This window comes from Tamandua tetradactyla, chromosome 6 (genome assembly GCF_023851605.1).
Source record: "Tamandua tetradactyla isolate mTamTet1 chromosome 6, mTamTet1.pri, whole genome shotgun sequence".
In the NCBI taxonomy this organism is placed as follows: domain Eukaryota; kingdom Metazoa; phylum Chordata; class Mammalia; order Pilosa; family Myrmecophagidae; genus Tamandua; species Tamandua tetradactyla.
In genome coordinates, this window is record NC_135332.1 from 88,002,656 (window position 1) to 88,016,555 (window position 13,900).

The following is a 13,900-nucleotide window of genomic DNA, read 5'->3' on the forward strand; positions in this document are numbered from 1 at the left end:
CCATCTGTAAAAGGGGGGTGTAACCGTGCATCCCTTGCCTGTTTTCAGAGGTGGGGAGAATGAATATGACAGAGTACTGCCCAGGCCCAAGGAGTCAGACTATTTGCAGAGCAGCGGCCAGCTCTGGCTCCTTCCAGCAAACTGAGCCACTTATCTGCCTGGGGAAACCTGGCCCATCCGCCTTTGGCTAGCAGCAAGTCTGCTTTCACAGACATCCGAGTGCGGTGTGGGAGGAGCGCTGGGCAGGGAGCTGGGGTCCACTCTGACCCACTTGGGGATCAGCGGGCCTCTCTGGTAAAAACCCCATAATAGCCTTGGCTCTCAGCCAGGCTAGTGTAAAGAACCCATAGTAGTTTTGAAAGCAGGCAGTAGGTAAAGAACCATGACTGTGATTTCTTTATTTTCTAATAAGATACCTGCCTTTATTGGAGGAAACTGAGGCCCAGGGAGGCCCAGGGGTGGATGCTGGTGGACGCCAACAGGCTGTAGACCCAGTGCTCCCGGCAGCTGCTGCACCCATCAAGCCTAAGCCGAAAAGAGAATGCATTTGCCTGCCAGAATGGGTGCCCCATGGCTGCATGCTGGTCTTAAGCAAAGCCCTCTTCAGGCCCCACCCCCCTGCAGGCCCTGCCCCCCTCAGTCCTGGTTCCACTGGGCAAGGCGTCATCAAAACCTGGCACAGGTGCCCTGGGTTACACCTGCGCCTTAGCGCTCTGGCGGTGAAGGGCTCTCATTGGGTGAGAGGTGAACCTGAGCAAAGCACAGCCCATCACTGTGGCCGGGGGAACTCCAGGCTCTGACTGGCCACGCCTAAGTGCCCCCCCTCCACCTGGACTGAGAGGGGAGGAGGGCTTCCTGGAGGTGACGTCCCCATGTCTTAATGGACTATCACATGGCCTCAGCACATCAACTGCCTGTGCAAGGCCCGGGCAAAGGCACTGGGGGTGCAGGAAGATGGTCGAGACCCAGGCCCAACTCCAAGGAGTCACGTCGCACCTGCAGGGCGAGACAGAGGAGCACAGGAGCAAGCAGCGTTGAGGGACAGACAGGCACCAGCCTTCTCCACCCTCAGGCCCTGCCTTGAGTCGGGCTCCCAGAGCTGCTCCTCTTAAGTCCAAGAGCCCTGCTCTGGAGAACGGAGACAAAGAAGAACCTGCATTTGGGGTGCAGCAGGTGTGAACTGGGGGTCAAAAGGCATCCGGGGTCCTGGAAGGAACCTGAGCAGAGGCCTGGCAAGAGATTCAGGGCTGGCTCTCCATCAGAATGGCTGTGGATCTGGGCCAGGTGGTGTTGGGTGAGAGTGTCTCCAAGGGGCGTCGTGGGGCAGCTTATCTCTGAGGCTGCTTCCACTGCATTCTCTTACAATGGGAGTTTGCCAAACCCAATTAAAGAGGCGCGCTATTAAAAAAAAAAAAAAAAAAAAAGTCCCGGGAGGAAAGAACTCCTTGGCAAAGCTTGGGCTCTGGGGGCGGAGTGGGTCCTGTCCCCCACCCTGCCCGGCTTTCCCACACCCTGGCTGGCTCTAAGCGGGGCCGACCGTGGTCGGGAGCCCAGTGCCCCCTGGCGGCGCGAAGGCCACCGGCCTTGCTGACCCCGCGGAGGCCCGACGGCTGTGACTCAGGCGCGGTGGCGCGCGGGCCAGGGGGCGGGAGGCCTGCCGGGGGTTCCGCGGTGGGCCGCGCCACGGCGCTATTAATTAGCAGCTGCTGGGAATCCTTGCAGCCAGCTCGCGGTGACTCACCGGGCAGCCAGGCTCGCGGGGGGCCTCGGTTTCCAAAAGGGAACTCACGGGAGGGCGCCTGCCCCAGGGTGGGGCGCTCCGCTCGAGTGCCGGAGGGCGTCCGCTACCCAGCGGAGACCCTACGGCCGGGACGCCGGCCCCCGTGCGGGAGCCCCCGAAATGGGGTGGAGAGCGTTCCAGCCGGGGACCCTCTGGGCCCCGGGTCCCGGGGGAGGGGAGCCCAAGAACGGCCTTAAGGGGCAGACAAGAGGGTCCCGGGCTTCCGGGGCCAACGGGCTGCTCCAGGATCGGGTCTGACTCCCCAGCCGACCCACCATCGCCCTTGCCCTTTCCCCATGCCTCCCTCTTCCTTAGCTTCCTTGGGGACTCCGCGGCTTTGGCCCACCCATTTTCAGCTCGGCTGCTCAAAGGAGCACCAGGGCGAGCGATACTCGAGGGAAAGTCCCCGACGGACTGAAGGGGGGGGGTGCAGAGAGGGGCCCGGGTCGGGGCACAAAGCAGCTGGGTGTGCAGCGGCGCGAACGAGGTCGCGGAGGAAAGATAGAAAGCCCAGCCGAGCCTCCTCTCCGGGCGAAAGGAGGAGCTGCGCCCCCTGCCTGAGCCTCGTGGTCAGGTTCCGGGTGCACCGGGGGACCAAGGAGTGTTTCTCGGAAAAGCAATAAGGAAGGGACGAGGAAGAGGAGGAGGACGCGACGTCCTCCTCTGCGGCCCCAACCCAATGCCATCCCCAGAGCTCCCGGGGAAGCGGCCCCGGTGGGCAGGTGCTGGGCCCCCAGGCGGGCGCCGCTCGCGGGGGCTGAGGCGGCTCTCGGGACCCCACCGCGCGACGAGGCGGAGGCGACGGCGGCCTGAAAGTGACCCGCGCCCGGGCCCAGGTGGCTGGCCCCAAGGTGCGGGGAGGAGGGAGGTGGACCGCGTGCGCCGTCGCCGCCTTGGCGCTCTCGGGCGCCCACGGACACTCCCCTCTGCTCCCTACTCTGTCCCCGACGCTCCTCTCCCTTATGCCGCCCGTCGGTCCTCTCTGGCTGATTCTCGTTCCCCTCCCCGAATCCGGGGTAGCCCAAACTCTCCACCCAGTGAGGTGGAGCGCGCCTTCAGAAAGCCAGGATAGAGGGACCCGAGTCTCCCATCAATCTCCCTTCCTCTACCAGAGCCCGGACGGTGGCTCCACCCCTCGACTCACCCCAGGCGGATACCCAGCCCTCCGCCCGCCCCTTCCCCGCCCCGCCTCCACACCCCCACCCCCCACTCGGCTGCCTCTCTTGGTCGCCCTCAGCGTGCGCTCTGCGCGGCGCTTGGTCTGCAGCGGAGCAGCCACACTCGCCTCGCCAGCTGGCTGGGCACCAGGCGGGAGGCGGCGCGCCCCGGAGGCTGCGGGAGGGAGGGCGGGAGGAGGGGAGGCTGGGCTTCAGCGTAGCCCGGCCCCCGCCCCCCGCGGCCCTCCCGCCCGTGCGGGGCTACCACGCGCGTTCACACACACCACGCGCACACACACGCACACACATTCGGGCTCTCTCCGGCGCGCACGCACACAGCGCCCCGGGCAGCCCAACGCCGCGGCCACCTCCCCGGACACCCGGACACCGGAGGACCCCGATCCCGGCGCGGCTCATGCGCCCGCGCCGACCCCGCAGCTCCGCGGGACCCCTCCCGCCGCCGCCGCCACCGCCGCCGCCGCGCCCGCCACCCCCGGAGGAGGGGGCTGGCCGGCCGCCGCCACCGCGCCGCCCCCCGGCCGTCCCCGAGGCTGCTCCGCCGCGGACCCTGCCGCCCCGGGGCCGCGTCCCGCTCCCGCGCCTGGGGGGCTGAGCCCAGCAAAGTTCGCCGCCCGCTCGTCGCCCGCCGCGCGCCCGAGTGGGCGCGAGGCGCCAGGACCTTTGGGCCTCGGGGTGCCCCGCCCGCCGCACCTGCTCGGCCCCCTCCCCGCTCGCAGGGGACTCCGGAGACGCCGCCACTTCGCAAACTTTTCCACCCCCCACCGAGGTGGGGGGCGAGGAGGGGTAAAAAGGGAAGGCGGTCCTGCCGGGCGCGCGCAGAACTGCCGGCTCCTTGCCCGGCGCCGCCGCCCGGGAGTCGGACCCCGAGGGGCGCCGGCCCCTGCGGCCACCCTCGGGCCGCACTCCGGCTCCCGCTCCCGCCCCTGCGTGGCCGGCGGGAGCGGGGGGCGGGGGGCGGAGGGCCGCGCGGCCCGCGGGGTGCCCGGCGGGGCCGCGGTGCATGGCCCTGCGCAGTGGGGCGGGCTACTTCGGCCGGGTCTGGCGCAGGGTGTCGGGGCTCCCGGACGCCTGGCCCCGGCGCTCAAGCAGCCTCCTGTGCCTATCCGCCTTCTCGCCCGAGCCCGGGCCCGCGCCGCCCCTGCCTCGCCGGCCGCCTCGCAGTGGCGGCGGTGGCGGTGGCGGCCCCGGCGGAGGGGGGCCCCCCCAGCCTCCCCGCCCCCCGCCTCCCTGCTGCTGGTGCTGCTGCTGCTGCTGCCGCCGCCGGTTACAACTTGGAGGCGGCGGCGGCGGCGGCGGAGGAGGCGGCGGCGGCGGCCGCCGGGCGCTGCAGTGGGACGCGCGCGGCTGCGAGCCTGCGGGACATGCCCCCCGCGCCGGCTCCTTGCTGGCGGCCATGAAGAGGCAGAACGTGCGGACCCTGTCCCTCATCGTCTGCACCTTTACCTACCTGCTGGTGGGCGCCGCCGTCTTCGACGCCCTCGAGTCGGACCACGAGATGCGCGAGGAGGAGAAACTCAAAGCCGAGGAGATCCGGATCAAGGGGAAGTACAACATCAGCGGCGAGGACTACCGGCAGCTGGAGCTGGTGATCCTGCAGTCCGAGCCGCACCGCGCCGGCGTCCAGTGGAAATTCGCCGGCTCCTTCTACTTTGCCATCACGGTCATCACCACCATAGGTAAGGGCTGGGCGCGCCGCCGCCGGGCTCCCCGCGCCCCGGGAGGAGGCCAGGGAGGCGCTGAGCGCGCGCGGGGCTGGGGTGCGGGGCGCCGAGGGTTAAAACGCAGCCTCTCGCGGGAGAGCCCCTCCCGCCGCGCCCCCTCCTCTCCGGGGAGCCCACGCCTCTCCTGCGTCTCGGGGACCCCACCCGGCGTTCCCCTTCGCGCCGGTGTCTGGGCCGGGCGGGCGAGCCCCGGGCGGAGCGTGCGGGAGCCGGCAGAGCGGAGGCGCCACTTTTGCGATGAGAGTGGAGCGCTAAGAATAATCCCGTCGTAGACACCCACCCACCCACCGCCCCGGCGCGGGCTGGGCTGCGCCGTGCGGGCTCCCGAGGCTTACACTTACTACCTCTCCGGGAGTTGGAGAGGGCTGTCTTGGCACCCGGGCGCGCGGAAAAGGACGCGGGTGGGGGTGGGGGTGGGGGTATGCCCCTGGAGCGTGGGAGGCGCTGACCCTCGCCAGCCTCGGGCCCCCACCTTCCCCTCCAACCTTCTCTTCTCTGTGCCCAGATTTCAGCTCCCCTGCGTCCCCGCCCCTCTGCCCAGTTCCGGAGCCTGGGAGCTCCAGGCCCGGGGAGGGGGGAGGAGAGTTTGCCTCTGGGTGTTTGGGGTGGGGGTGGGGGCAGGGCAGGACCTGCCGGCTCCCCTGGGCTGTGACAGTGGGGAAAGGAAGGCTGGATGTTGCCCACAAATGGAACCAGGTGGTAAACCTCCCAACGCCTGTGGGTCCGCCCGAGCAGGCAGTCTATGGAGGCTTGGCCATATCCCCAACTGTGCCAGGGGTTTTGGAAACTCGCGCATATTGCACTTTGAGACCTAAACTAGAGTAGGTCCTTCCCCCCCACCCCCACACAGAGGTGGCCAATGCCCTGCGTGGCAGGTGGTGGCTTCTCTATGTAGTTCTGTAACTTGCCCCATCTCGGCATCCCCCACCTTTCCGCGGCCACCTCCTTGGACCTGTCCGCCAACGTGCCTGCCTGCTCACCGGGCTCCTTTCCTGTACTCCCCAGTTCTTTTGTCCCCTGGACCTTGAGAAAAGGCCTCCTCCCCTGTCCTGCTGTCTACCTGTCCTTGCTTCTCTGGCCTTCCTCCTTTAATTTCCCCCTTGCTATTTCTCTTTGTCTGGAAAGCTGTGCATGCTGAAACCGAGATTGCTCAGTGCCATATGCAGCAAGAAGCTCCAGCACAGGACAGCCTGTCTTCCCTGTCTGGTTGCAGAGACTTTTTAGAGAATCATCTTGTTTAGATGTTTAATTCATTGGTGTAGGTTTTTATGTTTTAGAAGGAGATTGTCCTCTTGTCTCTGCTGTACTGGTTGTGCTGGTGCTTGGCCTCACGCTCCTTGCCCCCTTGTGAGAACACGGAAAAGTCCTCTCCTCCTTACCCGGTACAGTGCTGTCCAGCATCTGGGACAGCGGACCGGTCTTCGCCGTCATTTGTCTTGACACTTGCAGCGTGGGCTGTGGCGGCCACAACAGCTGCACAGGGCAGCGTGCCTTGGGGGCAGGGGCCTGTGTGCCGAGAACTGGAGAGCAAGAAATGAACACGCCTCCCAAACTGACCACCGCTGGGGGCGTGGGAGGAAGTCCACCCCCAGCCACACCCAAAGGTGCCTCTAGTTCTCTAGACCAGGGAAAGGGATCAGCTTGGTGATGCTGAGATCGTTTGCCGGGGGTCCAAGAACTGAGCCACAGACTTTGAGAGAGGGTTGGATTCAGGAAAAACCCAGAGATGTTGCAGTTTGCCTTAAGCAATGAAGTGTTGGAATAATCAAGTTTTACTGAGGTGTGTTCCTTTAATGGATCCTGATGGGTGGCTCTGGGCATGTGCTTTAAATGTTTAAAACTTCAAAGAGAAGAGTGTGGCAAGGGAAGTGTGGCCAAATCGAGGGTGATTTCTTAGCCAGGGCTGGGGGCTCTGTGTGTGTGTGTGTGTGTGTGTGTGTGTGTGTGTGTGTGTGTGTGTGTGGTGTCTCCTGTTGTCCAGGATGAGAGGAGCATCTGATGAATATGCCGAGTTCCCTCTTCCTTTTTCGGATTTTCAGCTGCTTTTCTAGCCAGGCAGGTTGAAATATATCTTTGTAAGGTGAGCCAAAAAAGACTGTCCTAAAACAGCTTCCTCTTGGTGGAAAGACACCTAACTTTGAACTTATAGACCTGGCTTGGAATCTCAGTCCTATCTCAGTTTGCCACATGGGGAAGTCATTTCCTGACTCCGAACCTCAGTTTCCCCAACTGCAGAGGGACATTGCCCAACCCCCACCTAAGGTTTAGTGGGTATCTAATTAGTGTTCTCTGAAAGAGGCCGAGCCTCATTCTCTCTGCCTTAAGAAGCTGTTTAGCAGAAGAGCTCAAATTTACAGGAAACAAAGCACCTTCCCAGCTAATTCTGTTTGTTTTCTTCTTCTTTTTTTTTTAATATAAATGCAAATTAAGGTGCTCCTGGGCCTAGAACAAAAACCAGCCCCAAACCAGGCCCTCTGAGGGATTGTCTCCTATTGGACAGTGATATTAATGGGTCAGGTTAATCTTCCTGGGTGTTGTTATTTCTAATCTAACCTTGAGCGATTTCTCCAGCGTGCTTCAACTTTGCATCCAACTCTCTCGGAGGTGGGGTCCCCCCCCCCATCTGCTACTGAATGCATCTCCACAGATGCAGTTAAGAGCTCGGACTGTGACATGGATTCTAAAAACACACAATTACCACTTGGCATTGATTCTGTGGTTGCGCTGTCATAAAAGGGTCTGGAGGGGATGAGCCGCTGCCCCTGCCCAGGACGCTGTCCGGGAAGCTGCAGGCACAGCCACTGCCGCCATGGTAGGGAAAGAGCCCGGGTGCAGCCAGGCTCCACACAGGGCCTGTTCAGTGGCATCGTTGACCCAAGCTGCCTGGTGGCTTCTTTTGATGTCTGGGCCACTTGCAGGAGACTGTACTGTTTTGCTCTAAACTCGCGGAGCCCTAGACCTGTGGAACATTCCAGTGCTCACTTTCAGATGGAAAGCCATTCTGGGTACCTGCTGGTCTGAGCAGCGGGAAGCTTCGAAATCCCAGCTCCTGCCCTAGCTGGCTGATGGAAGTGGTGGGCATGGGAGGTGATGGCTCTGGGGACTTTGTTGGAATTTGCTGTACTTAGGACTAAGGCCCAGGGTAGGGGCGGGTCTCGGGGACCCCCAGAGCAAGCATGTAACTTTCCAATAGTGGGCCCTTTAGGCCGGGATTAGGTCCTGCCGTAAGTTACCACCCCAGATGTAACAGAGATGGGACTTGTGTGACACTTACCCATTGAATCTGAAATCCGCCATCCCAGTTCTTACCACCTTCAAGATGGTTAAAAAGGAAGACACCATGCTTAGAAGTCAGATCTCCTCGGCAGGGTCTGGCCTGCCATAAAAAGATGTGGGTTTTTCTCCTTCTTCATGAGGGAGAGAGACACACGAGAGGCAATATTTCCCCAGGCCCTCTGTGCATTCAGGCAGAGGGATTAGGAGCCTGTGCAGGCCAGGGGGGCGGACAGGCATTCCCAGAAAGTTTTGCAGGGTCTGGGGTTTCTTTACTCCAGACCCTGCACCTACTTGAAAGCAGAATATGTTGGGTTCTTCTTCCCCATTTCTCGCCCATGAGCAGAACCTCAAACAGGGGCCTCATGAGAGGGAAAGCTTCGTCCTCCTTTTCTTCTGTCGCTCCCTGGTGTAGTTTCTGATACCGGTTCAGACCCTTGCTGAACCCTGCCCTGGCCTCTGGTCCTGAGGTGCCTCCGAGGCTCCAGGGACAGCAGCGATGACAAGATGGGGCCTGGCCTCCAGGCAGGAGGGGAGCTGGAATCCAGCTGAGGTTCAGCAGAAAGTATGGAGACGGCTGAGCCCATAGCCACCTTCACTTGTCCCAAGCCACCATGCTGTGGCCGCCCAGAGGGGTTGATCCGTGCTTGGCCCTTTGTACTCTTCTTACAGGTCCTCACCCTTCAGGAAGTCTTCCTGGGTTTCCACCTGCCCTGAACTGCCTCCCCAATCTGTGCCCCATTTCTTCTGCCCAAGTCTGGAGTGTCTTTTGTGTCCATTCCTCCAGCAGGGGCTGCAGAAGGGAAACGGGGCGGGGGGTGCCAGCCGGCAGATGCGGGTGAGGCACGGGTTTCACTTCATCCTTGGCTTACCCCACGTGACACATGGGAACGCAGGGGTGCAGACAGGGCAGTGTCCACCTCACCCTCCCTACCCCCCGCCCCAGGCAGTCAGCAGCTCCTGGAGTTGTCCTGGGAGCCAGGGATGGGTTGGTGGAGTATTTCCTGTGTCTTAATGCTTTTTCCTCTGGGAAGACTCGCGACACGCCACGATGGGATCTGGGTGTAGGAGGGTGCCTTGTTAATTCCCAGGGAGTTTCAGCCAATGCCAGAAAGCCCTTCCTGAGCCCTCCTGGGATCTGGGCTGAGTGCACTGAGCACTGGGCCCTCTGGGGAGTACAGCCTGCTTGTAGGTGACTGGAGGAAAGCAGGGCAGCAGGGCGAGGGAGGGGCTTCTTCTCATTCAGGCATTATCTGCCACACGGCTGCCTGTGAGTTGATGGAGACATCAGCTGGGTGCTTGAGGCACCCACCTTTTTCACCTGCTCTTTCCCTGGTCCCTTTGGCCAGCCAAGACCCGCAAGGTCAGAGCAGAGAGGGGGACAGGCCTTAGCCTCCCTCGGTTCCTCCACGCACTGGCCCTTTCATGCCTCTCATCCATGCTTCCATTTCCTTGTGCCCGCCCTTCCTCCCACTTAGCGAACCTCCATCCATCCACTACCCATGCACTCACTCCTTCCCCCAATCAGTGGGTTTTCATCCAGCACCTTCCATGAGCCAGGGTGGCGGCACTGCTGGCCTGAGGCATTCAGTGGCAGGTGAGCCCTAGGCCCCTGCCCAGAGCCCTGCAGGGCCAGGGTGCTCCAGCTCCATCCCCTTCCTGCCAAATGGTCAGCCAATCCCAGTTGCTTTTAACTTTTAAAAATCTCTATCAAAGTATAATGTTCATACAGAAATGTGCACATATGAGTGTATTGCTCAGTGGATTCTCATAAGCAAATCATGCTCATGTGCCCAGCATTTGGACCAAAGAACAAAACTTGAGCAGCCCAGAATCCCCCTCATCAGTCAGCTTCTTGTTGAATACCTCTAGAGACGGGGAGCTCATCACCTCATGCTATCATGAGTATGCGTTTAGATGCATGCTGAGGTTCTGGTTGTCCAGTCACGTGGAAAGGAGGTGTGTGCGTGTTTGCAGGGTCCTCTCTTAAAGGGAAGGCCGGGCTCTGTGGTCGTTACCTGAGGAGGAACCTCAGTTAGACCTGAGGGACGTCTAATTAGAAACTGGAACTGGGAGTAGGGGCCGAGGCCTAGGGCGCGGGAGAGGCGCTCACTTCATTCCACGTGTGCACACCCGGCCCGGGAGGATGGGCTGCCAGCCTTAGAGGTGCCACCCTTGTGTACAGTTCGGCACTGCACAGTCACCAGACTCGGCAGGAGGCCAGGAGGACCCGGGGAAGGGTGCAGCATGGCTGGTCCCGGCTCCCTGCAAGGGCCCTGTGCATATGGGCCAATAATGGGGGGTGGGGGATGGGCAATGGGTGCTCTTAAGAGTCCCCCAGTTAGGGGAATTCCAGAAGCGAGAATTGGGCTGAGGGGACTGCCTCGGTGGCATCTGCCTCCGTGGCCAGCTTCTGCTGCTTGTTTCCTAGGAATTTTATTCCAAGGGTCCCTTTTCCCCCTGTCCCAACTCTGAGCACCTCTACCTCTGGAAAGCCCTTCCTTCTTTTTCGCTAAGACCACCCACCCCGGAGCTTCCAGTTCTCCAGCAAAGGGCTGAGGCGTGCCTGGCTCATCCATTTCTCGGGGCAGCCTGTAGGGATTTGGAGATAGCCCCCCTGGGTTTCCTCCAGTGTCCTTCCCCTAGCCTGCCCCTCTCCTCTGAGCTGTGTGGCCCAGGAGTCCACTCCAAGTCTGGCCTGCCCCTGTCTCTCGGTGCTGCCTGTCTGTTAAGGCCCCTGGTTGGCACCACCCAGCTTTTCTGGGCAGCCCATCCATGCCTTGACTTGTTTTGAGCTTCTAGTTCATGCAAACTTCTACCCTGTGTTCCTCAGCCCCAGTCTGTCCAGGCTGGGTTGGACCTGAACACAGGCACTGGCATTGGTCCCTGAGCACAAAGCAGAATTATGTGGACGAAGGGAAGGGATGATTGATGAAAGAATTTGCAGGAGGGAATGCTGAGAAAATTTAGGTGTACCTGTGAGTGCGTGTTTGCCTGGCCCGGCGGCTCGGGACTTGCTGGCAGATGTCAGCTGCTGGCCTGGGGAAAGGAGGGTGCCTCCAGCTGATGGGTTGCTGGCCTCAGGGGCCATTCCTGACTGTGCCCCTGCCCGGGGCCTTGGGGTCAGCTGGGCCCTGAGCGATCCCCGAGGGGTAGCTGCTCGGGGGGCAGTGGGGGCTGAGTGGGGGCTCTGGGCCTGAGCCGGCTCCCCCCCTACACCCACAGCCCCAGTAACCAGCTGACACTGGGGCCACACTAGAGGGGTAGGGATGGGGTGGCAGGACGGATGCTGGGCCAGTCAGCAGGAGAGCCACGGGCAAGTCCTGGCCAGCCGAGGGGGAGCCTCAATTTCCCCTCTGGGAACAGGTCATGATGCATCGTGGGCTGGGTGGTAGGGGCTCCTCCAGGGAGGGGCCAGGGGCAGGTCCCAGAGTGGCACAACCCCGGGTGGCACAGCTCTGTGTCAGGCCCCACCCGAGGCACATCCTTCCACCTTGGCTTCCTCCTCTGTGAAACGAGGGAAGTGGAGTTGAGCTTTGTGAGTCCCTATAAGGATCAGAGGTACTGGAACCCAGCACAGACGAGGGAGGCCCTGCGGTTTGCGTGCCTTGGTGGTGAGACGGAGGGGTCCCCAGGGCAGCCCCTGCTCTCTTTCCCACCTACCTGCTGCTCCTGGACACGACACCCCCACCCCGCCTGGGTTGCAGGATCCCAGTCCTGGGCAGGGCTGCCTGAGGCCCCCTCGCCTCATGTGCATTGAGAGACGGCCCTTGGGGGCTGCCAAGCTCTCGCTGTCCCTGGGAAAGAATTTCCAAGCTAGCATGCAGGATGACAAGGCTGGGGCTCTCTATCCTGAAGCCCCCAGTGCAGCCCACCCCCCAAGAGGCAGACCCAGGCCCAAAGCCCCCTCTTATCCTCCAGTTTCCACCCTGCCCGGGTCACCTGTGCTCACACCTCCTCCCCTCGCTCTCGGTGCACCCCCCTTCCCCAAGTCCCCTTTGCCCCTCCTTGGGCAAGACCATCTGCTCCTGTGCCTATATAGCCCCCACCCCCCAAGCCCGTGAGCCTCTTGGGTCTGGAGTGCCGAGCCCCGGTCCCAGGTGTGTGCCTCAGTCTCCCTGGCAGACCCCAGGGGCAGGGCTGGGGGCTCAGTCGGCTCAATCTCCCCTGACTAGCCAGGCCGCGGTGTCCTGCAGGCTCAGGACATGCTTACTGGACACCGAGTGTACCCTGGCTCTGCCATGGCAGGAGCTACACAGAGCCGGGCTTGGGGGTGACGTTTTCCCGGCTCGGTTGTGCCTCTGGACTGGTGGCAGGTGCGAGGTGGAGGCTGTGGGACAAGGTGGCTGCTGAGGGCTCGTCCTGCCCAGCGGTGAGCTGTTCCCCTCCCAAGGCTCTGACACTGGGTGACAGGACCCTGGTGAGGGGGTGGGGTGCCTGGTAGAAAGCACTGTCCCTCCATTCCCCTTGTGAGTGGCCGCTGGCCCGGCCGGGTGTATGAGGTAAAAACCTGCTCGGGGAGGTGGAGGCCTCCGTGGAGATGGTAAGGCCGGGCCTGCTTTTATCCAGACTGGAGAGACAGGGGGGTCCCTGCACCCTGCAGCCCCTTTGTCATGTTGCCTGGCCCTGCCCGGCCCTCCCAGCCACAGCCTGTACTCCAATTCTTCCGTGCTCTCACCCATGTGTCCTCTAACTGGACTTGCTGCCAGTTCCCAACTACGAACCTTCTCTGTGCTTCCCTCTGCATGGACTGGCCACTCTGTGCACCCTGGCTAGCCCTCTCCCCAACCCTGCCCTTTTAGCCCTCCTTTCCCCTCCCCCAACTCCACCCTGCCCAGCCCCTGGCATGCCCAGGCCTGTGGGAGGCGTTTGTTGATTGACTGCCTGATGTACTGTCAGGACTGAGACGTATTGTCCAGGGACCAGGAAGCTGGTAAGCACACAAAGCATGTGGTAGGGGTATCTGAGGGCCCCGTAGCTGCCCTGTCAGAGACCTGTTGGGTGGGTGCTTGCATCTGGGGCGTCGTGAGGTTGAGGGGTGTGCTAGGCCTGCAGGAGACGGGTAGTGGAGCAGGGAGAGCGAGCAGGCAGCTGGGGGGCTGTCCACTTGGAAGGGCAGCTGCAGGTTCCTTTCCCCTCGGGGTCCAGACTGTGAAGCCTCTCCCTGGGTCCTAGGCCCCCAGGCCCGTGGGCATGTGCAAGGTCTGTGGGAGAGCCTCCTGCCTCTGTCAGGGGCTTCCGGGGTGCCCATGGCTGTGTTCCTTCCTCCATGCTTGTAGCATGCTGGCTGGCGAGGACACGGGGAATGCTGCGGAGGGGATCCTGGAGCCCTGCGCAGAGGCGCCCATCCTCCTGGGAGACCTGGGGCTCCCGACGGCTGTCATCTCGGCCCAGGGACCCTCGGGGCTGGCTCCATCCATGGCGGGGCCCGGCCTATGCAGCGTAGGCTGTCTTGCAGCCCCCCAAGCTCCACCCAGGAGAAGCCAGTAGCGCTGCTCAGACCCAAGCCGTGATGTGAGAATGTCTCCAGATATGGCCACATATCCCCGGGGGCAGACCAGCCCTGGTGATTTCTCCCTGGAGCCTCTGCTGCAGAATGGGAGAGGATGCCAGCTCCCCCAACCCATGGCCGCGGGGTGGGGGTGGGGGTCTCCATGGAAGCTGTCTAGCAGGGCAGACAAGGGAGAAGTGGTTGAGCTGGGGAAGGTCTTGGGGGTGGGGAGGGGGGCTGTTGATCCCTGACTTGGGTTTCCAGGGACAGTGGGGGATGAGGGCATGGTGGATGCGTGGTGCTAGGGAGCACGGGAGAGTGGGTGCCTGGCTTCCACACCAGGAGCAGGGCTTGGGGCAGTCTTTTGTGGGGCTTGGCCTACTGGGTGCGGGCAGCGCCGGGGCTCCTGGTCTGAGATAATGGCAGGGACCCGGGTCCAGGCCGAGCTTCTGACCAA

At 62.4% G+C, this 13,900-nt stretch overlaps 1 protein-coding gene across 1 annotated transcript in view; it reads left to right on the forward strand.

Moving 5' to 3' along the window:
- Positions 1–4,351: 4,351 nt before the first annotated feature.
- Positions 4,352–13,900, forward strand: part of KCNK9 (potassium two pore domain channel subfamily K member 9) — a 99,752-nt gene continuing 90,203 nt past the window's right edge. Inside the window, exon 1 of the mRNA XM_077163190.1 lies at positions 4,352–4,634. Within this exon, the coding sequence (XP_077019305.1) occupies positions 4,352–4,634 (283 nt within the window). The remainder of the gene's footprint in view (positions 4,635–13,900) is intronic.